The 18,513-nt window shown below is 37.8% G+C and overlaps 1 protein-coding gene across 1 annotated transcript; it reads left to right on the forward strand.

The window, feature by feature from the left end:
* Positions 1–15,637: 15,637 nt before the first annotated feature.
* Positions 15,638–17,189, forward strand: neurod6b (neuronal differentiation 6b; the record flags this gene model as incomplete). The annotated part of the gene is made up of 1 exon (XM_079820609.1): positions 15,638–17,189. The coding sequence occupies one exon, from the start codon at positions 15,638–15,640 to the stop codon at positions 16,610–16,612; it is 975 nt and encodes a 324-aa protein (XP_079676735.1). The 3' UTR covers positions 16,613–17,189.
* Between the last annotated feature and the right edge of the window lie 1,324 nt (positions 17,190–18,513).

An 18,513-nucleotide genomic window follows, 5' to 3' on the forward strand; every position in this document is an offset into this window, starting at 1 on the left:
ACTTACTCGCTCAGCTCACTCGCTCAACTTACTCAACTTACACCACTCACCTTACATCACTCAACTCACTCGCTCAGCTCACTCAACTTACATCACTCACTCAACTTACTCGCTCAACTCACTCGCTCAACTTACTCAACTTACACCACTCACCTTACATCACTCAACTCACTCGCTCAGTTCACTCAACTTACATCACTCACTCAACTTACTCGCTCAACTCACTCGCTCAACTCATTCGCTCAACTTACTCATTCAACTCACTCACTCAGCTTACTCAACTTACATCACTCACTCAACTCACTCACTGAACTTACATCACTCACTCAGCTCACTCAACTTAATTCACTCAATTTAACTCACTCAATTTACTCAGTCACCTTACTCACTCAACTCACTACTTACTCAACTCAGTCAGCTCACTCCACTTACTCAACTCACTCACTGAACATTCTCAACTCACTCACTCACTCAGCTCACTCAACTTAATTCACTCAATTTAACTCACTCAACTTACTCACTCAACTTACTCAGTCAGCCTACTCACTCAACTCACTAAACTTACTCACTCGACTCAGTCAGCTCACTCACTCAACACACTTACTGAACATTCTCACTCACTCACTCAGCTCACTCAACTTAATTCACTCAATTTAACTCACTCAACTTACTCACTCAACTCTCTCACTCAGCTCACTCAACTTAATTCACTCAATTTAACTCACTCAACTTACTCACTCAACTTACTCAGTCAGCTTACTCACTCAACTCACTGAACTTACTCACTCAACTCAGGCAGCTCACTCACTCAACTTACTCACTCACTCAACTCACTCACTCACTCAACTCGCTCACTCAACTTAATTCACTCAATTTAACTCACTCAACTTACTCAACTCACTCACTAAAATTACTCTCTCAACTCAGGCAGCTCACTCACTCAACTTACTCACTCAACTCACTCACTCACTCACTCACTCACTCAACTCACTCACTCAACTTACATACTTAACTCACTAACTCAGCTCCCTCAACTTACTCAACTCACTCAATTTAACTCACTCAACTTACTCAACTCACTCACTGAACTTACTCACTCAACTCACTCAACCTACTCAACCCACTCACTCACTCACTCACTCACTCACTTACTCGTTCACTCACTCATTCACTCACTCACTCGCTTACTCACTCGCTCACTCACTCACTCAACCTACTCAACCCACTCACTCGCTCGCTCACTCACTCACTCACTCAACCTACTCAACCCACTCACTCACTCGCTCACTCACTCACTCAACCTACTCAACCCACTCACTCGCTCGCTCACTCACTCACTCACTCAACCTACTCAACCCACTCGCTCACTCGCTCACTCACTCACTCAACCTACTCAACCCACTCACTCGCTCACTCACTCGCTCACTCGCTCACTCACTCACTCACTCACTCACTCACTCATTCGTTCACTCACTCACTCACTCACTCACTCACTCGCTTACTCACTCACTCGCTCACTCACTCACTCACTCACTCGTTCACTCACTCGTTCACTCACTCACTCACTCACTCACTCGTTCACTCACTCACTCACCCGCTCACTCGTTCACTCACTCACTCACTCACTCGCTCACTCACTCACTCGCTCACTCACTCACTCGCTCACTCACTCGCTCACTTGTTCACTCGCTCACTCACTCACTCACTCACTCACTCACTCACTCACTCACTCACTCACTCACTCACATCCCTGTCAAATGAAGCACAGCGTCAAGAGATCCACCCACATCATGACTGGATTAAGCAAACACTGTCGTATGACTGACAGCTGATGTCAGCGGCTGGATGCGACCCAACCAATGATGAAACAGCATTTCCTGTTCCAAACCAACACTGGATCTACTACAAGTACACAAGTGGCATAATTTACTGGCAGTGAGTCAGAGAGAGAAGCTGAGAGAGAGGCAGAGTCTGCCAATACACACGACCTGATAAGAAGGGGTCGGATTATTGAGCTGCTGAGAGAGGGAAGAGCAGCCCAGAGTTCTCAGCACGGAGAGACCGGAACATTTAACCCTGAAACACATTACACAGTCATCACTGTCACTCTGTACAGTTACAGTTATCACAACGGCTTCATCCGAGGAACATGGAAATACTTTGGCAATGCAAACTAAATTATATAATATTAAATGATTATGAGAATATGTATTATATATTAAATATAAACGTTTCATATTTAATTTATTTTAGGTGTAATAAGCAATATTATTATATTGCATTGCTCATCTGCATTATTCAATATTCAAAAGCTAGTAAAAAAACTGGATTAATTAATAAATAAAAGAATGAATAAATAAACAAAGAGTAAATTAAATACTTAATGTATGCCTTTATTTTAAATAAAGAAATTGCTTAAAATGCATGATTTTGTAGAACTATTTCATAATTAAAAAAAATAATAAGAAAAATTATTACATTGCTGATTGTTATTGTAAATAAATGCATACATGCATACATAAAATGGAAATTAAAACCATGTCAACTGCTTAATACATGCCTTTATTTTAAATCAAATTTAAAACACATGGTTTTGTAAAAACTATTTTGTATTAAATAATAGCCTCTTTTTCTCTAGTTTAAATAATAATAATATTATTTTGCTCATTATTATTGTTTAAAAAACTAGAAGAAATGAAAATAAATACATGCATAACATTGAGGAATAGTCAAATATTTCTTAATGTATGCCTTTAATTTATTTCTATTTTAAATCAAATGATTTTATAAAACTATACAGGATTATTAAAGATGGACTTTTTAAGTGGCGATTTGATCGCTCACATGACCTTTCCATATTTGTAAACACAAAAATGAGCATCTGCTGGTAATAATCTATAGGTTCAGTGATATATCTGTCATGCAATAAAAACATTTCACGTTAAGTATGATGTAAAGAAACGTATAAAGATGTGCAAAATTGTGCAAGAAGCAGATGTTTCACCTCCAACACCGATGTCATATTTCTGATTCTTTTGAACATGCTCTTGTTAACGTGATATTTGCCCTGCGGCAGAACATGCGAGTTCCTTTCACCTCTCTTTCTCATATGTCTTACCTCCAATATATTTACATTGTACATTTTAAAAACAAATCAATTATTCATGATTTCAGATTTCATGTTAATTAGTGCTGGTTTTCTCCATCTGTGTTTTCATGTTTTTAGGCGCCGCTGAATATTTTAAATATTTCATTACTTACATAGCAGCAATCCGTGTGCTTGTTGGAAACAGAATGTGGCACCAAACTTCTCGCTGGAGAAACTTCTGCCTAATTGAATGACACACATAAAAGATCAACCTTTCTATATTTATCACTCTAAGTGTGTGTGCATGTCTTTCAGGAAACAAGACACCTCCACATTGGTGTGTGTTTGTGTATGAGCTGTGTTTGTGTGTGTCCATCAGCATGTTGCACCTTTCCTTCCATCTGAGGTTCCACCTGGGCGGAGTGGGCTGCTGGCATATGGGCCATGTAATTGATAGAAACAGCACAGCTGTAGATGGTGGTTCTGAGACCCAAAGTCCTCTAATCACAGCAGAATAACAGTGCCCAGCCAACCTGCACGTCTCTGTCTGTGTGTGTGTGTGTGTGTGTGTGTGTGTGTGTGTGTGTGTGTGTGTGTGTGTGTGTGTGTGTGTGTGTGTGTGTGTGTGTGTGTGTGTGTGTGTGTGTGTGTGTGTGTGTGTGTGTGTGTGTGTGTGTGTGTGCCTGTCCTCATGCCATCAGCCCATGAGTATGATCATTTCACAGCTTCATGCCGCTCAATAATGCAAGATTGTTCTTTAGTCTTACAGATAAAATCACATTTTTGTTCTCGTTTAAACCTATTGGAAGGTTTAGTTCAGGGGTTTTCAAACGTTATGATGCCAAGGACACCCAAATATGATAAACCTTTTATGAGGGACCCCCTTCCTAAAATCCTTCTATATATGTGACCCTGGACCACAAAACGATAAGGGTCATTTTTTTTAAATAAAGATTTATACATTTATCTTCATGTAACATGATCTTTACTTAATATCCTAATGATTTTTGGCATCAAAGAAAAATTTATTATTTTGACCCATACAATGTAGTGTTGGCTATTGTCACAAATATACCCGTGAGACTTATGACTGGTTTTGTGCTCCATGGTCACATACTTTTATGTATGAAAAAAACATTTAAACTATTAGATAAATAGTAAGTATGACATTATAAATACAACCTATTGGGTAACGCTTTAGATTACGGCCCAGAAAGTACAGCGTAACTAAAGAGAATTTACAGCATCATTTTCAGTAATTATAGTGTAACTATAAAGTAAGTATGTGTAGGTATAAGGGAACAATATGTAATATTGGGGGAATTAAGGGGTAACTTTCAGGAAAATTAACACATTATTTATACAGTAAGTATTTTTTAATTAAGGGGTAATTATCCGTGTAGTTACAGGGTAAGTACAATAAACAACGCATACAATTTTTTTTTAATAAAGCGTGAACTGTATTTTCAGTGTAGTTAGCTACATAATACAGAATAGCTGGAGACATCCTTCTTAAGATTTATCTGTGGCAAGGACGAAAAAGTAGAGGAACAAGACGAGGATAAAGCCAAGCAAGAGAAACGAATAAGTGTTGTAAATCTGTTTTAAAAAACGTGTTTTTCAAATATATATTTCCGAGTGATATCAGATTTTGTATGCGTTGATTATTGTACTTACCCTGTAACTACACGAAACAAGAGGGGAACAAGCACCACTTTTTAATTTACAGCCCGCAGATTCACACTTACCCTGTAACTACACGAAACAAGAGGGGAACAAGCACCACTTTAATTTACAGCCCGCAGATTCACACTTACCCTGTAACTACACGAAACAAGAGGGGAACAAGCACCACTTTTTAATTTACAGCCCGCAGATTCACACTTACCCTGTAACTACACGAAACAAGAGGGGAACAAGCACCACTTTAATTTACAGCCCGCAGATTCACACTTACCCTGTAACTACACGAAACAAGAGGGGAACAAGCACCACTTTTTAATTTACAGCCCGCAGACTCACACTTACCCTGTAACTACACGAAACAAGAGGGGAACAAGCACCACTTTTTAATTTACAGCCCGCAGATTCACACTTACCCTGTAACTACACGAAACAAGAGGGGAACAAGCACCACTTTAATTTACAGCCCGCAGATTCACACTTACCCTGTAACTACACGAAACAAGAGGGGAACAAGCACCACTTTTTAATTTACAGCCCGCAGACTCACACTTACCCTGTAACTACACGAAACAAGAGGGGAACAAGCACCACTTTAATTTACAGCCCGCAGACTCACACTTACCCTGTAACTACACGAAACAAGAGGGGAACAAGCACCACTTTAATTTACACCCCGCAGATTCACACTTACCCTGTAACTACATGAATAATTACCCCTTAATTCAAAAATACTTACAGTATAAATAATGTGTTAATTTTCCTGATAGTTACCACTTTATTCCCCAAAAGTACATATTGTTCCCTTATACCTACACATACTTACTTTATAGTTACACTATAATTACCGAAAATTATGCTTTAAATTCTCTTTATTACGCTGTACTTTCCGGGCCGTAATCTAAAGCGTTACCACATATTGTTTCCAAACTTAAATTAGCTATACTTAATGTTGGACGTAAAAACCTGAAGGACATTTTCAATTAAATTATTTTTATAAGCAACTTTCATAATAAATGTATGCAAGCAGCTCACGCACTGCGTTAAGAAAACTGCCTTACAACCTCAGTGAGTGAGATAAAGGGATAGTGAGAAAAACAAAGCACACATATACAATTCTTAAATTCAGTTATAATGTTTAGTTGACTCTAACCATTTTTGCTTTGTCTTTTTATTCCCTGAAATGTTCTGGGGACCCCTTAGAACCTTCTGGAGGACCCCAGTTTGAAAACCCCTGTTTAGTTCACTCAAAAATGAAAATCCTGTCATTATTTTCTCACCCTCATGTCGTTTCAAACTTGTATTATGTTATTTTTAATCAAAACTCTAAAGGAAATATGTTGAATGGACAATCGAGGACAAAAGAACATAAAAGGTCATAATAAACGTAGTCCATATGAATCATTGCATTTTGAACAATGAACCCCTTAAAATGGCCTTTCACTCACTGAAACAAAGCTAGAATAAAATAAAATATATATTTTTATTACTAAAACTACATAAAGATAAAGAAGAAAACTAATACAAATGACAAAAGCACATCATATAATTGATAAAATTAAAATGAAAGCTGAAAATATAAAAATATATCTACCCATCTACCCATCCATCTATCTATCTGTCTGTCATTCCATCCATCCATCTATCTGTCATTATATAAATCAATCCATCCACCTGTCATTCTATCAATCCATCCATCCATCCACCTGTCTGTCATTCTATCAATCCATCCATCCATCCATCTGTCTGTCATTCTATCAATCCATCCATCCATCCATCTCTGTCATTATATAAATCAATCCATCCACCTGTCTGTCATTCTATCAATCCATCCATCCATCCATCTGTCTGTCATTCTATCAATCCATCCATCCATCCATCTGTCTGTCATTATATAAATCAATCCATCCACCTGTCTGTCATTCTATCAATCCATCCATCCGTCTGTCATTCTATCAATCCATCCATCCATCCATCCGTCTGTCATTCTATCAATCCATCCATCCATCCATCCATCCATCCATCCATCCATCCATCTGTCTGTCATTCTATCAATCCATTCGCCCATCCATCCATCCATCTCTCTGTTGTTCTATCTATCCATCCATTCATCCGTCCATCCATCTGTCTGTCATTCTATCAATCCATCCACCCATCCATTCATCGATCCATCCATCCATCTCTCTGTTGTTCTATCCATCCATCCATCCATTCATCCGTCCATCCATCTGTCTGTCATTCCATCCATCCATCCATCCATCATTCTATCTATCTATCTGTCTGTCATTCCATTCATCCATCCATCTGTTTGTCTGTCATTCCATTCATCCACCCATTCATCTGTCTGTCGTTCCATCCATCCATCCATCCATCCATCTGTCTGTCGTTCTATCAATCCATTCATCCATCCGTCTGTCGTTCTATCAATCTATTCATCCATCCATCTATCAGACAGATACTATCTGTCTGTCATTCCATGCATCCATCCATCCATCCGTCTGTCGTTCTATCAATCTATTCATCCATCCATCTATCTGTCTGTCATTCCATGCATCCATCCATCCATCTGTCTGTCATTCTATCCATCCATCCATCTGTCGTTCTATCAATCCACCCATCCATCCATCTGTCTGTCGTTCCATCCATCCATCCATCTGTCTGTCGTTCTATCAATCTGTTCATCCACCCATCCATCTATCTGTCATTCCATGCATCCATCCATCCATCATTCTATCAATCCATCCATCCATCCATCCATCCATCCATCCATCCATCCATCATTCTATCAATCCATCCGTCTGTCATTTTATAAATCAATCCATCCCATTTACGCATTTGGCAGACGCTTTTTATCCAAAGCGACTTACAGTGCCCTTCGTACAGGGACAATCCCCCTGGAGCAACATGGAGTAAAGTGCCTTGCTCAAGGACACACTGGTGGTGACCGCTGGGATCGAACCAGCAACCTTCTGCATATCAGTTCCATGGTTTAACCCACTGGACCACCTTCTCACATCCACCTCTGTCATTCTATCCATCCATCTGTCTATCATCCATCAATCTCTCTGTTGTTCTATCTATCTATCCATCCATCCGACCGTCCGTCTGTCGTTCTATCTATCCGTGTCTACCTATCTACACTATATTTTTTGATGTAAATGTTTATTGTATCAAGTTTTAAAAGAACATACTATATATTTTTTCTCCTTCTAAATTTCTAGTTGAATTCATTGTGTTACTTGCCATTTCTTGTCAAAAGTAAATCCATACACCGATATTTTGCCTGTCTAGTGTCTACATCTGTATTTCGTCTACATCTGGAATGGCTCAGATCAGATTCCAGATAAAAACTGATAAGAAATTCCAAAGGATACAAACAACAGTGTGAGGATTATATTCAAAAGATCCCCAAATGTTGTTTCTGAGTGATTTTCTCTTTGATATAGTCAGATCACAGGAAGAACTTAAAACACCTTGAACAAGATGATTGAAAACCAGCAGATGCACCTGCCATAATGTGAATCTTTGTGTAACGTTGTGTTTTGATCGATCGTGTGTGTGTGGAAATCAGGGTGCTTTTTGCATTTTGCAACACAGTAAAGGTGTGATTATGAAATGTGAGGCGAGGGTGCGCCACAACACTGTCAGTAGTGTAGGTGTTAGTTAATGCTACAGCAAGAAACATCTGCGGGGGGAAAAAGTTCTATTTTTAAGAGGTTTACTCAAGGAAAGGTACGGCGCACGCTTCTTTCTCTAACACATCCTTCTTTTTTTCTGCCTGTAAGATTCTCTGTGCCACCAGCAGCTTCGAATCGGACCACCAGTCAGTGTGTCACCTGTGATTCTGGCAGGCGGTTTGTCTCATCTCCGTCTCATTGTGAGAGTTCCAGCGCCTTCATTAGCAACTCGGCTCGTCACACTGCCTTTAAACGCTGATAATGTGATAATTAAAACAGCTGACGAGCACGAGCTGTCATCGCTGTGGCAACAAAAAGCCTCATTTACAGGTGGAAGAATAGCAATGCATCATCCAGGTTTACCATCCACCTCCTATAGCTGATAAGAACCTGACCTGGTTCAGATGGAATACCATTCAAACATTTGGGGTTGGTAACATTATTTTACAGTAAAAAACGGTAATATTGTTATTGCATTATTATCATTTACAATAGCGGTTTTCTATTTGAATGTCTATATATTCTGTGATCGAAGCATCATTAGGCTACTCCAGTCTTCAGTGTCACATGATCCTTCAGAAATCATTCTAATATGATGATTTGACACTTAAGAAACTTTTATGATTATTATCAATGTTCCTTTTGGGATTCTTTGCTGTTCAAAAGAACAGCATTTATTCGATATATAAATGTTTTTTTGTAACATTATTAAAGTCTTTTATGCCACTTTTAATCAATTTAAAGCTGAAAAAAAGTATTAATTTCTTCCCCCAAACTTTTGAACGGTATATTTGCGTAATGCCGTGTCCAAAAATATCTGATTCAAATGGTCAATATAATGCACCCGAAAGCCATTCCCATTGGAATTCTTGCAAACGTTCTCCTCGGTGTGTAACAGGACTCGAGTCGAGTGTGTGTGAATCACCATAAGAGTAGTAGGTGGCAGATAAATGCATTTCCCCTCTCTCTCTCTCTCCATCTCTTTCTTTCAACTACACAATGATTTATTACCTGAAAAGACCAGAGAACTAATTAGTGGAGTAATTAATTAATTTAAATTTGCATATTTGCATTTGCAATTAGTGCAGTCAACTGATTAGTCTGAAATGAGGAGTTTGACTCATCAGATGCTGGTGTGAACTGGACCAGAACGTGCAGAATGCCAGCTGAGGCGTTTTGGGGGGCAGAGTGTGAATGTGTGTGTGTGTGTGTCCAAATGTTGCCGTTTTGGGGACTGCCCTCTGCTGCACAGAGAAATATTTACTGGAAAAGTAGTAGTTTGTCTACTATATGATTTAAAGACGATGAAGCGTAACCTAAACACAGCTGCACTTCTAACAGTCTCCTCGCTAGACTGCACTACAGAGATTCAGAGCTGTCACTGAGGGCCTAACTTACTATAGCACTGATCTATCTATCTATCTATCTATCTATCTATCTATCTATCTATCTATCTATCTATCTATCTATCTATCTATCTATCTATCTATCTATCTATCTATCTATCTATCTATCTATCTATCTATCTATCTATCTATCTATCTATCTATCTATCTATCTATCTATCTATCTATCTATCTATCTATCTATCTATCTATCTATCTATCTATCTTTATAAACAAAAAAAAATAGCTTGTTGGTCTAACTTAATACAATTACACCTATTTCCACACAGTTGAACTGATTTATTTGAACTTCAACTGGGTTAATTGCACTGATGAGTAAAATTCGTCGTAAGTGAATGAGATCACACCAGTTTCATTTGACGTATTCTGTGAATGTTTCCTGAACATAATTCACTCTTGTTGAGCCAACCAGTGCTGTTGCTGTTCAGACTGATGCCTTTGTGTAGAGTTGCATGAGTTTTCTGTGTTTTTAAGAAAATGGAAAGACCTGTTAGAGTTTAAGTGTTTAATGTTTAGTTATTTTGAACATTTACAATAGTTTGTAGAACACACACATATATATATATATATATATATATATATATATATATATATATATATATATATATATATATATATATATATATATATATATATATATATATATATACACTCACCTAAAGGATTATTAGGAACACCTGTTCAATTTCTCATTAATGCAATTGTCTAATCAACCAATCACATGGCAGTTGCTTCAATGCATTTAGGGGTGTGGTCCTGGTCAAGACAATCTCCTGAACTCCAAACTGAATGTCAGAATGGGAAAGAAAGGTGATTTAAGCAATTTTGAGCGTGGCATGGTTGTTGGTTCCAGACAGGCCGGTCTGAGTATTTCACAATCTGCTCAGTTACTGGGATTTTCGCGCACAACCATTTCTAGGGTTTACAAAGAATGGTGTGAAAAGGGAAAAACATCCAGTATGCGGCAGTCCTGTGGGCGGAAATGCCTTGTTGATGCTAGAGGTCAGAGGAGAATGGGCCGACTGATTCAAGCTGATAGAAGAGCAACTTTGACTGAAATTACCACTCGTTACAACCGAGGTATGCAGCAAAGCATTTGTGAAGCCACAACACGCACAACCTTGAGGCGGATGGGCTACAACAGCAGAAGACCCCACCGGGTACCACTCATCTCCACTACAAATAGGAAAAAGAGGCTACAATTTGCACAAGCTCACCAAAATTGGACAGTTGAAGACTGGAAAAATGTTGCCTGGTCTGATGAGTCTCGATTTCTGTTGAGACATTCAGATGGTAGAGTCAGAATTTGGCGTAAACAGAATGAGAACATGGATCCATCATGCCTTGTTACCACTGTGCAGGCTGGTGGTGGTGGTGTAATGGTGTGGGGGATGTTTTCTTGGCACACTTTAGGCCCCTTAGTGCCAATTGGGCATCGTTTAAATGCCACGGCCTACCTAAGCATTGTTTCTGACCATGTCCATCCCTTTATGACCACCATGTACCCATCCTCTGATGGCTACTTCCAGCAGGATAATGCACCATGTCACAAAGCTCGAATCATTTCAAATTGGTTTCTTGAACATGACAATGAGTTCACTGTACTAAAATGGCCCCACAGTCACCAGATCTCAACCCAATAGAGCATCTTTGGGATGTGGTGTAACGGGAGCTTCGTGCCCTGGATGTGCATCCCACAAATCTTCATCAACTGCAAGATGCTATCCTATCAATATGGGCCAACATTTCTAAAGAATGCTTTCAGCACCTTGTTGAATCAATGCCACGTAGAATTAAGGCAGTTCTGAAGGCGAAAGGGGGTCAAACACAGTATTAGTATGGTGTTCCTAATAATCTTTTAGGTGAGTGTATATATTGGTTACCATTGTGGGGAAGAGTTGAGCTTGTGGTTAGGTTGTGGGTAGCTGTTGTGCACACATACATGTTCCATGATCTTTTGATTGCAAGGGGTAGAACTGATGATAGACTATGTAAATGACGTGCTGACCCTCAAACAAATTTTTTTTATTTGTCTATAAAAACTAATAGCCAACGCAACCCTTTTTCATATGCCAAGTGTAACATTTGTAGCATGCAAGTATTGATCAAGTAAAACACTTCTCATCACTGACGTTAGCTTATTCACGTAGCCACCCACAGCCTAACCTAAGGTCTACACTTCACGATAATGTTAACCTCAAAAATTGACATAACATAAACTCTTTTAAATGTCAAATATAACTGAACATCAAACATTAACTGGTATTTCCCTTTACTAAAAAACACATTACACAGCACTTAATTTCACTTCATTTTTAATTTACTCTCCTGATCCATCCCTATGCAAAGCATGCTGGGAACTAGAAATCCACTGCCCAGTTTCAGTCAATGCAACAGAAATGGATCATGTAGTCCCAACAGAAATGGTTTGTGTTAGCTTAACATTTTACAGATTTAATTTAATTTAACGTAATTCAATTGAATGACAATTAAGTAAAAAACTAAACATTTGTTGTTATTATTTTTTTTAATTAACTGAGCAAAGAGCTAGAATATTTTTTTGAGTGTATCTATCTATCTATCTATCTATCTATCTATCTATCTATCTATCTATCTATCTATCTATCTATCTATCTATCTATCTATCTATCTATCTATCTATCTATCTATCTATCTATCTATCTATCTATCTATCTATCTTTCTTTCTTGTATCTATCTATCTATCTATCTATCTATCTATCTATCTATCTATCTATCTATCTATCTATCTATCTATCTATCTATCTATCTATCTATCTATCTATCTATCTATCTATCTATCTATCTATCTATCTATCTATCTATCTATCTATCTATCTATCTATCTATCATATATCTCTCTTTGTCTATCTATCTATCATATATCTCTCTTTGTCTATCTATCTATCTATCTATCTATCTATCTATCTATCTATCTATCTATCTATCTATCTATCTATCTATCTATCTATCTATCTATCTATCTATCTATCTATCTATCTATCTATCTATCTATGTATCTATCTATCTATCTATCTATCTATCTATCTATCTATCTATCTATCTATCTATCTATCTATCTATCTCTCTTTGTCTATCTATCTATCTATCTATCTATCTATCTATCTATCTATCTATCTATCTATCTATCTATCTATCTATCTATCTATCTATCTATCTATCTATCTATCTATCTATCTATCTATCTATCTTTCTTGTATCTATCTATCTATCTATCTATCTATCTATCTATCTATCTTTCTTGTATCTATCTATCTATCTATCTATCTATCTATCTATCTATCTATCTATCTATCTATCTATCTATCTATCTATCTATCTATCTATCTATCTATCTATCTATCTATCTATCTATCTATCTATCTATCTATCTATCTATCTATCTATCTATCTATCATATATCTCTCTTTGTCTATCTATCTATCTATCTATCTATCTATCTATCTATCTATCTATCTATCTATCTATCTATCTATCTATCTATCTATCTATCTATCTATCTATCTATCTATCTATCTATCTATCTATCTATCTATCTAAACTTAAAAAAATAAAGCAAACAGCTGCAAAGCATTTTTGAGTTTACTCAACTTGAGTTGTTGAAGTTATGCCAATTTGTGGCAAGTTGTGCCATTTTTCTAGTTTCACTGAAACTATTGTTTTTTTTACAGTAAGTATACCTTCCTCAGTAAATATCTAACTAGTCATCATGAGTTCGCTGAAAGTTGAACAGGGGGTTGAGTTAACTTTAAGAAACGAGTTCAGAGTCATATATATCATTTTTAATAAATAGAGGTTCCATAAGGAATTTATAACATTTATAATAGTAAAACAATTATGGAAGACAAAACCATCAATTAAATAGCAAAAACATTCAAAGGTAACATTAAAAAAAAATGGAATAAAATGAAATAAAATAATATCTGAAACCATCCTTTTCCACCAATGACATTATCATTTGAAACATATGAGATTTCGCCCCAATCTGACGACTATGAAAAATCTCAGTAAATTTCAGTAAAAAATCTGCCTTCATTATTATTCTTGTCTCTCGTTGTGGTTTTATTGTTTACCTGATAAATATTGCAACAAAAAAAAATTCTTGAGACAAAGCCATTGTGACAACTTGCCTCATAGGGTGAATTCAGGTTGATTGGGACACTTTTTTGCCATTGAGATGACCGTAGAAAAGTTTCCTGAATTCACCCCTAAATATCTAAATCTCACAGTTCCGATATCAAAGCGAGGGTTTGATTGTGTACATATTGCACATATCATGACAGCACAATGAATTCATTCTTTGTTCTGTTTACCATCTGAATGCTCTTTCACATTCATATGCATGCAGGCTATGTAGATGCAGAGATTTGATGTAATATTTGAGCATTTATTATCCATCAGACGACTCTAACACGCATATACGTGAAGACATCTCAACTGATTTGCTCTTGCCTGCAGCATCCGTCGCCCTATAATCAAACACACGCTTCACTTTAAAGTCTAAATCATTTAGTCGTTTCTACACTGGTATTGCCGCAGCAGTACTGGCATTAATCTCTCTTTTTTTACCCGGAGTTTTTTGACGGTAAATGAGAGCCTCCCGGTGCCCATTACCGTGCGCACCAGATGATGAGAGCGGAATGAAGGTCCCTGGAGACTGCATCATGTGACCAACAAAACGTCAGTGGCAGATGGCATGGGTACCAGCGCTGGTGCCTGGCATGGGTGTCATTTCTCTGTGAAAGAGAGAGAGAGAGGGAGAGGGAGATTAAAGGAATTCTTACAGCTTCACATCAAGCACATGGGAGGCAGCTCTGAACGTCGCGAGGAATTTGAACATGCAAGCTGAACACTGAACGAAACAGGTGAGCCGTGGAGAATTATTATGATTTTATAGCATGCATGTGTTTTTGTTGTGTTTATTGTAAAAAAAACAAAACAAAAAAAAAACCGCTTAGCTCCAGTCTTTGCTACCTTATTTGCTTACAACAAGCAATGTGCCTAATATGGCATGCGTTTGAGTTCACCCAGGTTCGTTCTGGCTATTTTATTAATTGTCGTTTGCCAGAGTAGGGCAGTGCAGAGAGTAACAGCGCCAGATTAACCAATTAGAAATGAGCTACATGTGAAATCTCTATCATACATGACCACCACCACCCTCCTGAACCAACAATAGAAGCCGTAAATATGTGTGCACAACAACAATTTTGAGTTGATTAAGTATCGTTAGTAATTTGATTTGTGATCGTTAACATGACAAAATGTGCATCATCTGAATCAGCAGGTTATCATTTGATTTGGCATAAAACATCCACACAAAATGTATCACAATATGCTTAGAAAAGAAAAACTAGAAATATCATTCGTGATCAGAACGCGTTCATTAATGCTCTCGCACTCAGAAATTGAACCAGATAAACAATCTGTTTTGTGCTGATCATTATGGGATGGCATAATCATTTAATCTGATTACCACGTTAATGCACAAAGTAGTAAAAATGCCACTCTTTTGATAAGTTGTACATTTGTGAACTCATTTGTTGCAGACAAATATCAAAGTTTGAAACATTTTTACGTGCACGTTATAGGCCACCGTGGTCTCGTTATGGCTTTGGCAAATTATTAAGTAGAAACTAGATGTTTAAATGTTTTAAGAAAATCTTTACTAACCCATGGCTTCCGGGTAATTGACGTCATGACTGTTTCATTTTTGTTGTTAATTTTGTGTTGTTGTGCAGGGACGATGCTAACCGTGCCATTTGAAGACCCAGATATGATGCGCGAGTCTCAGTTTGGTGCGACATTCACGCGTCAAGAAGACGCGCGGACACTCAACAGCGCCGAGCTCAAGGAGGCAGAGGACGACATCACGGACAGGGAAGAGGAGGAGGAGGAGGAGGAGGAGAGAGAGGACGACGAGAACGGTCTCCCGAAGAAGAAAGGCGCGCGTAAAAAGAAATTCGGCGAAGGACGCGGCGAACGGGTCAAAATGCGCCGCCAAGAAGCGAACGCGCGCGAGCGCAGCCGCATGCACGGCCTCAACGACGCGCTCGAGAGCCTGCGCAAAGTCGTGCCGTGCTACTCCAAAACGCAAAAACTCTCCAAGATCGAGACTCTGAGGCTGGCCAAGAATTACATATGGGCTCTATCTGAGACTCTGAGCGCGGGGAAGAGGCCCGACCTGCTCGCGTTCGTGCAGACCCTGTGCAAGGGCCTGTCGCAGCCCACCACCAACTTGGTCGCGGGGTGCTTGCAGCTGAACGCCAGAAATTTCCTCACAGACCACAACGGGGACGTGTCGTTCTCGGGCAGGCCTCAGTACGATTCCCTGTACCCGTATCCGAACGCTGCCGAGATGGCCACGCCCACCGGCCTCAGCTCTGGGACCCGGGACAGCGTCAAACCGTTCCGGCCGTACAACTATTACGCGTCCTACGAGTCCTACTACGACAGCGCGTCTCCAGAGAGCAGCAGCCCTCATTTTGACGGCCAAATGAGTCCTCCGATTAATTACAACGGGATTTTCTCGCTTAAAAAGCACGAGGACCAAGTCGAGTACAGTAAGAACTGCCATTACGGGATGAGATACTGTAACGTCCCCGGCCGGGGCTCCATGTACCGCGTTTCCCCAGACAGCCATTTTCCTTATGACTTACATCCCCGCAGCCAATCGTTCCAGCAGAGCCAGGACGAATTAAATACGGGTTTCCATAATTAAAAGCGAGCAAAGGGGTTGGACGCCAGCTACACTAATCTGTTAATTAATTAGTGCGTGTTGCTGATTGTTTTGCTTTGTTTTGGGCACGTTTGATTTCATCATCAAATCCTGTAAAAAAATCAATTCTATTTATTTCAGACTGCATAGGTTTGCTCATATGCATCGACGCAGGCTGTGGTAGGCCTATTACAATCAACTAAGTAACAAAACAAAACAAAAAACTATTTTGTCTCGTATATACTGTGGAAATGGATTTATTTGCGTGTTACATGAAACACAGAATCATGATAGCAATAATGGAACTATGCAACACAGTATGACGTGTTATCGTGCAGACATGTAAATAGCCTTATTGTGTGAATTTTATTATTTATAGACATCTGTGTCTTTGAACTATACCTCCCCTACTCACTCATCCTTTTGACTGATCCCGCTTAATGTAAAGAAAACTATTGTGATTTTGCAACGTGGAAATGTTTTTTTTTTCTTCTTCTTCTATTTATTTTGTTGACAGAGGAACAATGATGTGAACTTGAGGGGCTCGTGCACTTCGATCGGCTTGTCGAAATAAATCTTGAATGTTATCCACTGTGTTTTGCTCTTTCTTGAGGAAGTCGCCTGAGAGATGAACATTGACGGCTTTAATGTTTGAAAATATAAAAACAGATGAAAAAATACAACACGGCATGAGACTCGACATTTGCGTTTTAAATCATATTATTTATTATTATTAAGTTGTCAGATCTGATAATAAAAACGAATGTAGAATGTACAAATGAAGGAATTTAAAAATGTAGACTTGAAAAGGTACATAGGCCTACAGAAAAAACGAAATCACTTTCTTTAAATTCTAGTTTGTGCAATGCACTTGATAAATAACTTTGATAAAAACTTTAATATAAACTCTTGATTGATCCAGCACGAATGAGTCTGTTAGGCTATATTTGTTTTTGATAGATAGGCTATATATATATTTTTTTTGTTTAAAGCGAAGGTTACGCAAAAAACTTGAAATAATAAATATTCAATTAGCAATTGTTTGCATTTGACCTTATGTTTATTCATATTTGGTTATAAGTGCTCTACTGGGGTTTCAGCATGAACATGTTGAATTCATTATGACCTTTTACAAGCTTGTTAATAATGTACCAAACAACGAACTTTAATGCAATTTATTATTATTATTATTTATTTATTAGTGTTATCATCATCATTATTATAAATAAGATATTAGATAAAACATCTAATGAATTTACACGTTTAGCTTTCCTACAGATTTTTTCAGATCAACAAGATGTCGGAAAACACATGTCGGGAAATGGCAGTTCTGTATGCTGATTTAAAATATAAATTACATTTTTCAATTACATTTTTTAATATAGGCTATATATATTTAAAATGATTATTAAAGATGTTTCAAACAAATTGTCAAACAAAGTTTGCTTCGCAGTTTGTAAAACGGAGACGAAATTCAAGATCATTGAAAAAAAGATCGGTGATTCATTCTGATTCTTCTTCATTATTATTATTAGCTATTATTATTAGTAGTATCACTATTATCATTATTATATGATTTAAGCGATTGTTTTTTTGAGAGTAAAACGAATAGTTCTTAAAGTCGGACAGAATTGACTCCAGGCAGTCAGAGTTTGACCGACTGTCACAAAAATCATTATTTATACATAGCCTATGCGACGATTAAAATATTTTATTTATTAGATAAAACAGCAATTTCAAATATGTTATTTATTTTGAAATAAATAAAATATAACCGAAACCGAGCATTTGAAAGGTTATCTGTCTGTATCAGTCTAATCTGTGCGCGACGAATGTGTCAGTCATTTACAGTCATTTAAAGTTTCTATATATCTTTCAGGTTATCAGATACACAGATACAAATT

The sequence above is a fragment of the Gobio gobio genome (assembly GCF_949357685.1).
Source record: "Gobio gobio genome assembly, chromosome: 6".
Lineage (NCBI taxonomy): Eukaryota > Metazoa > Chordata > Actinopteri > Cypriniformes > Gobionidae > Gobio > Gobio gobio.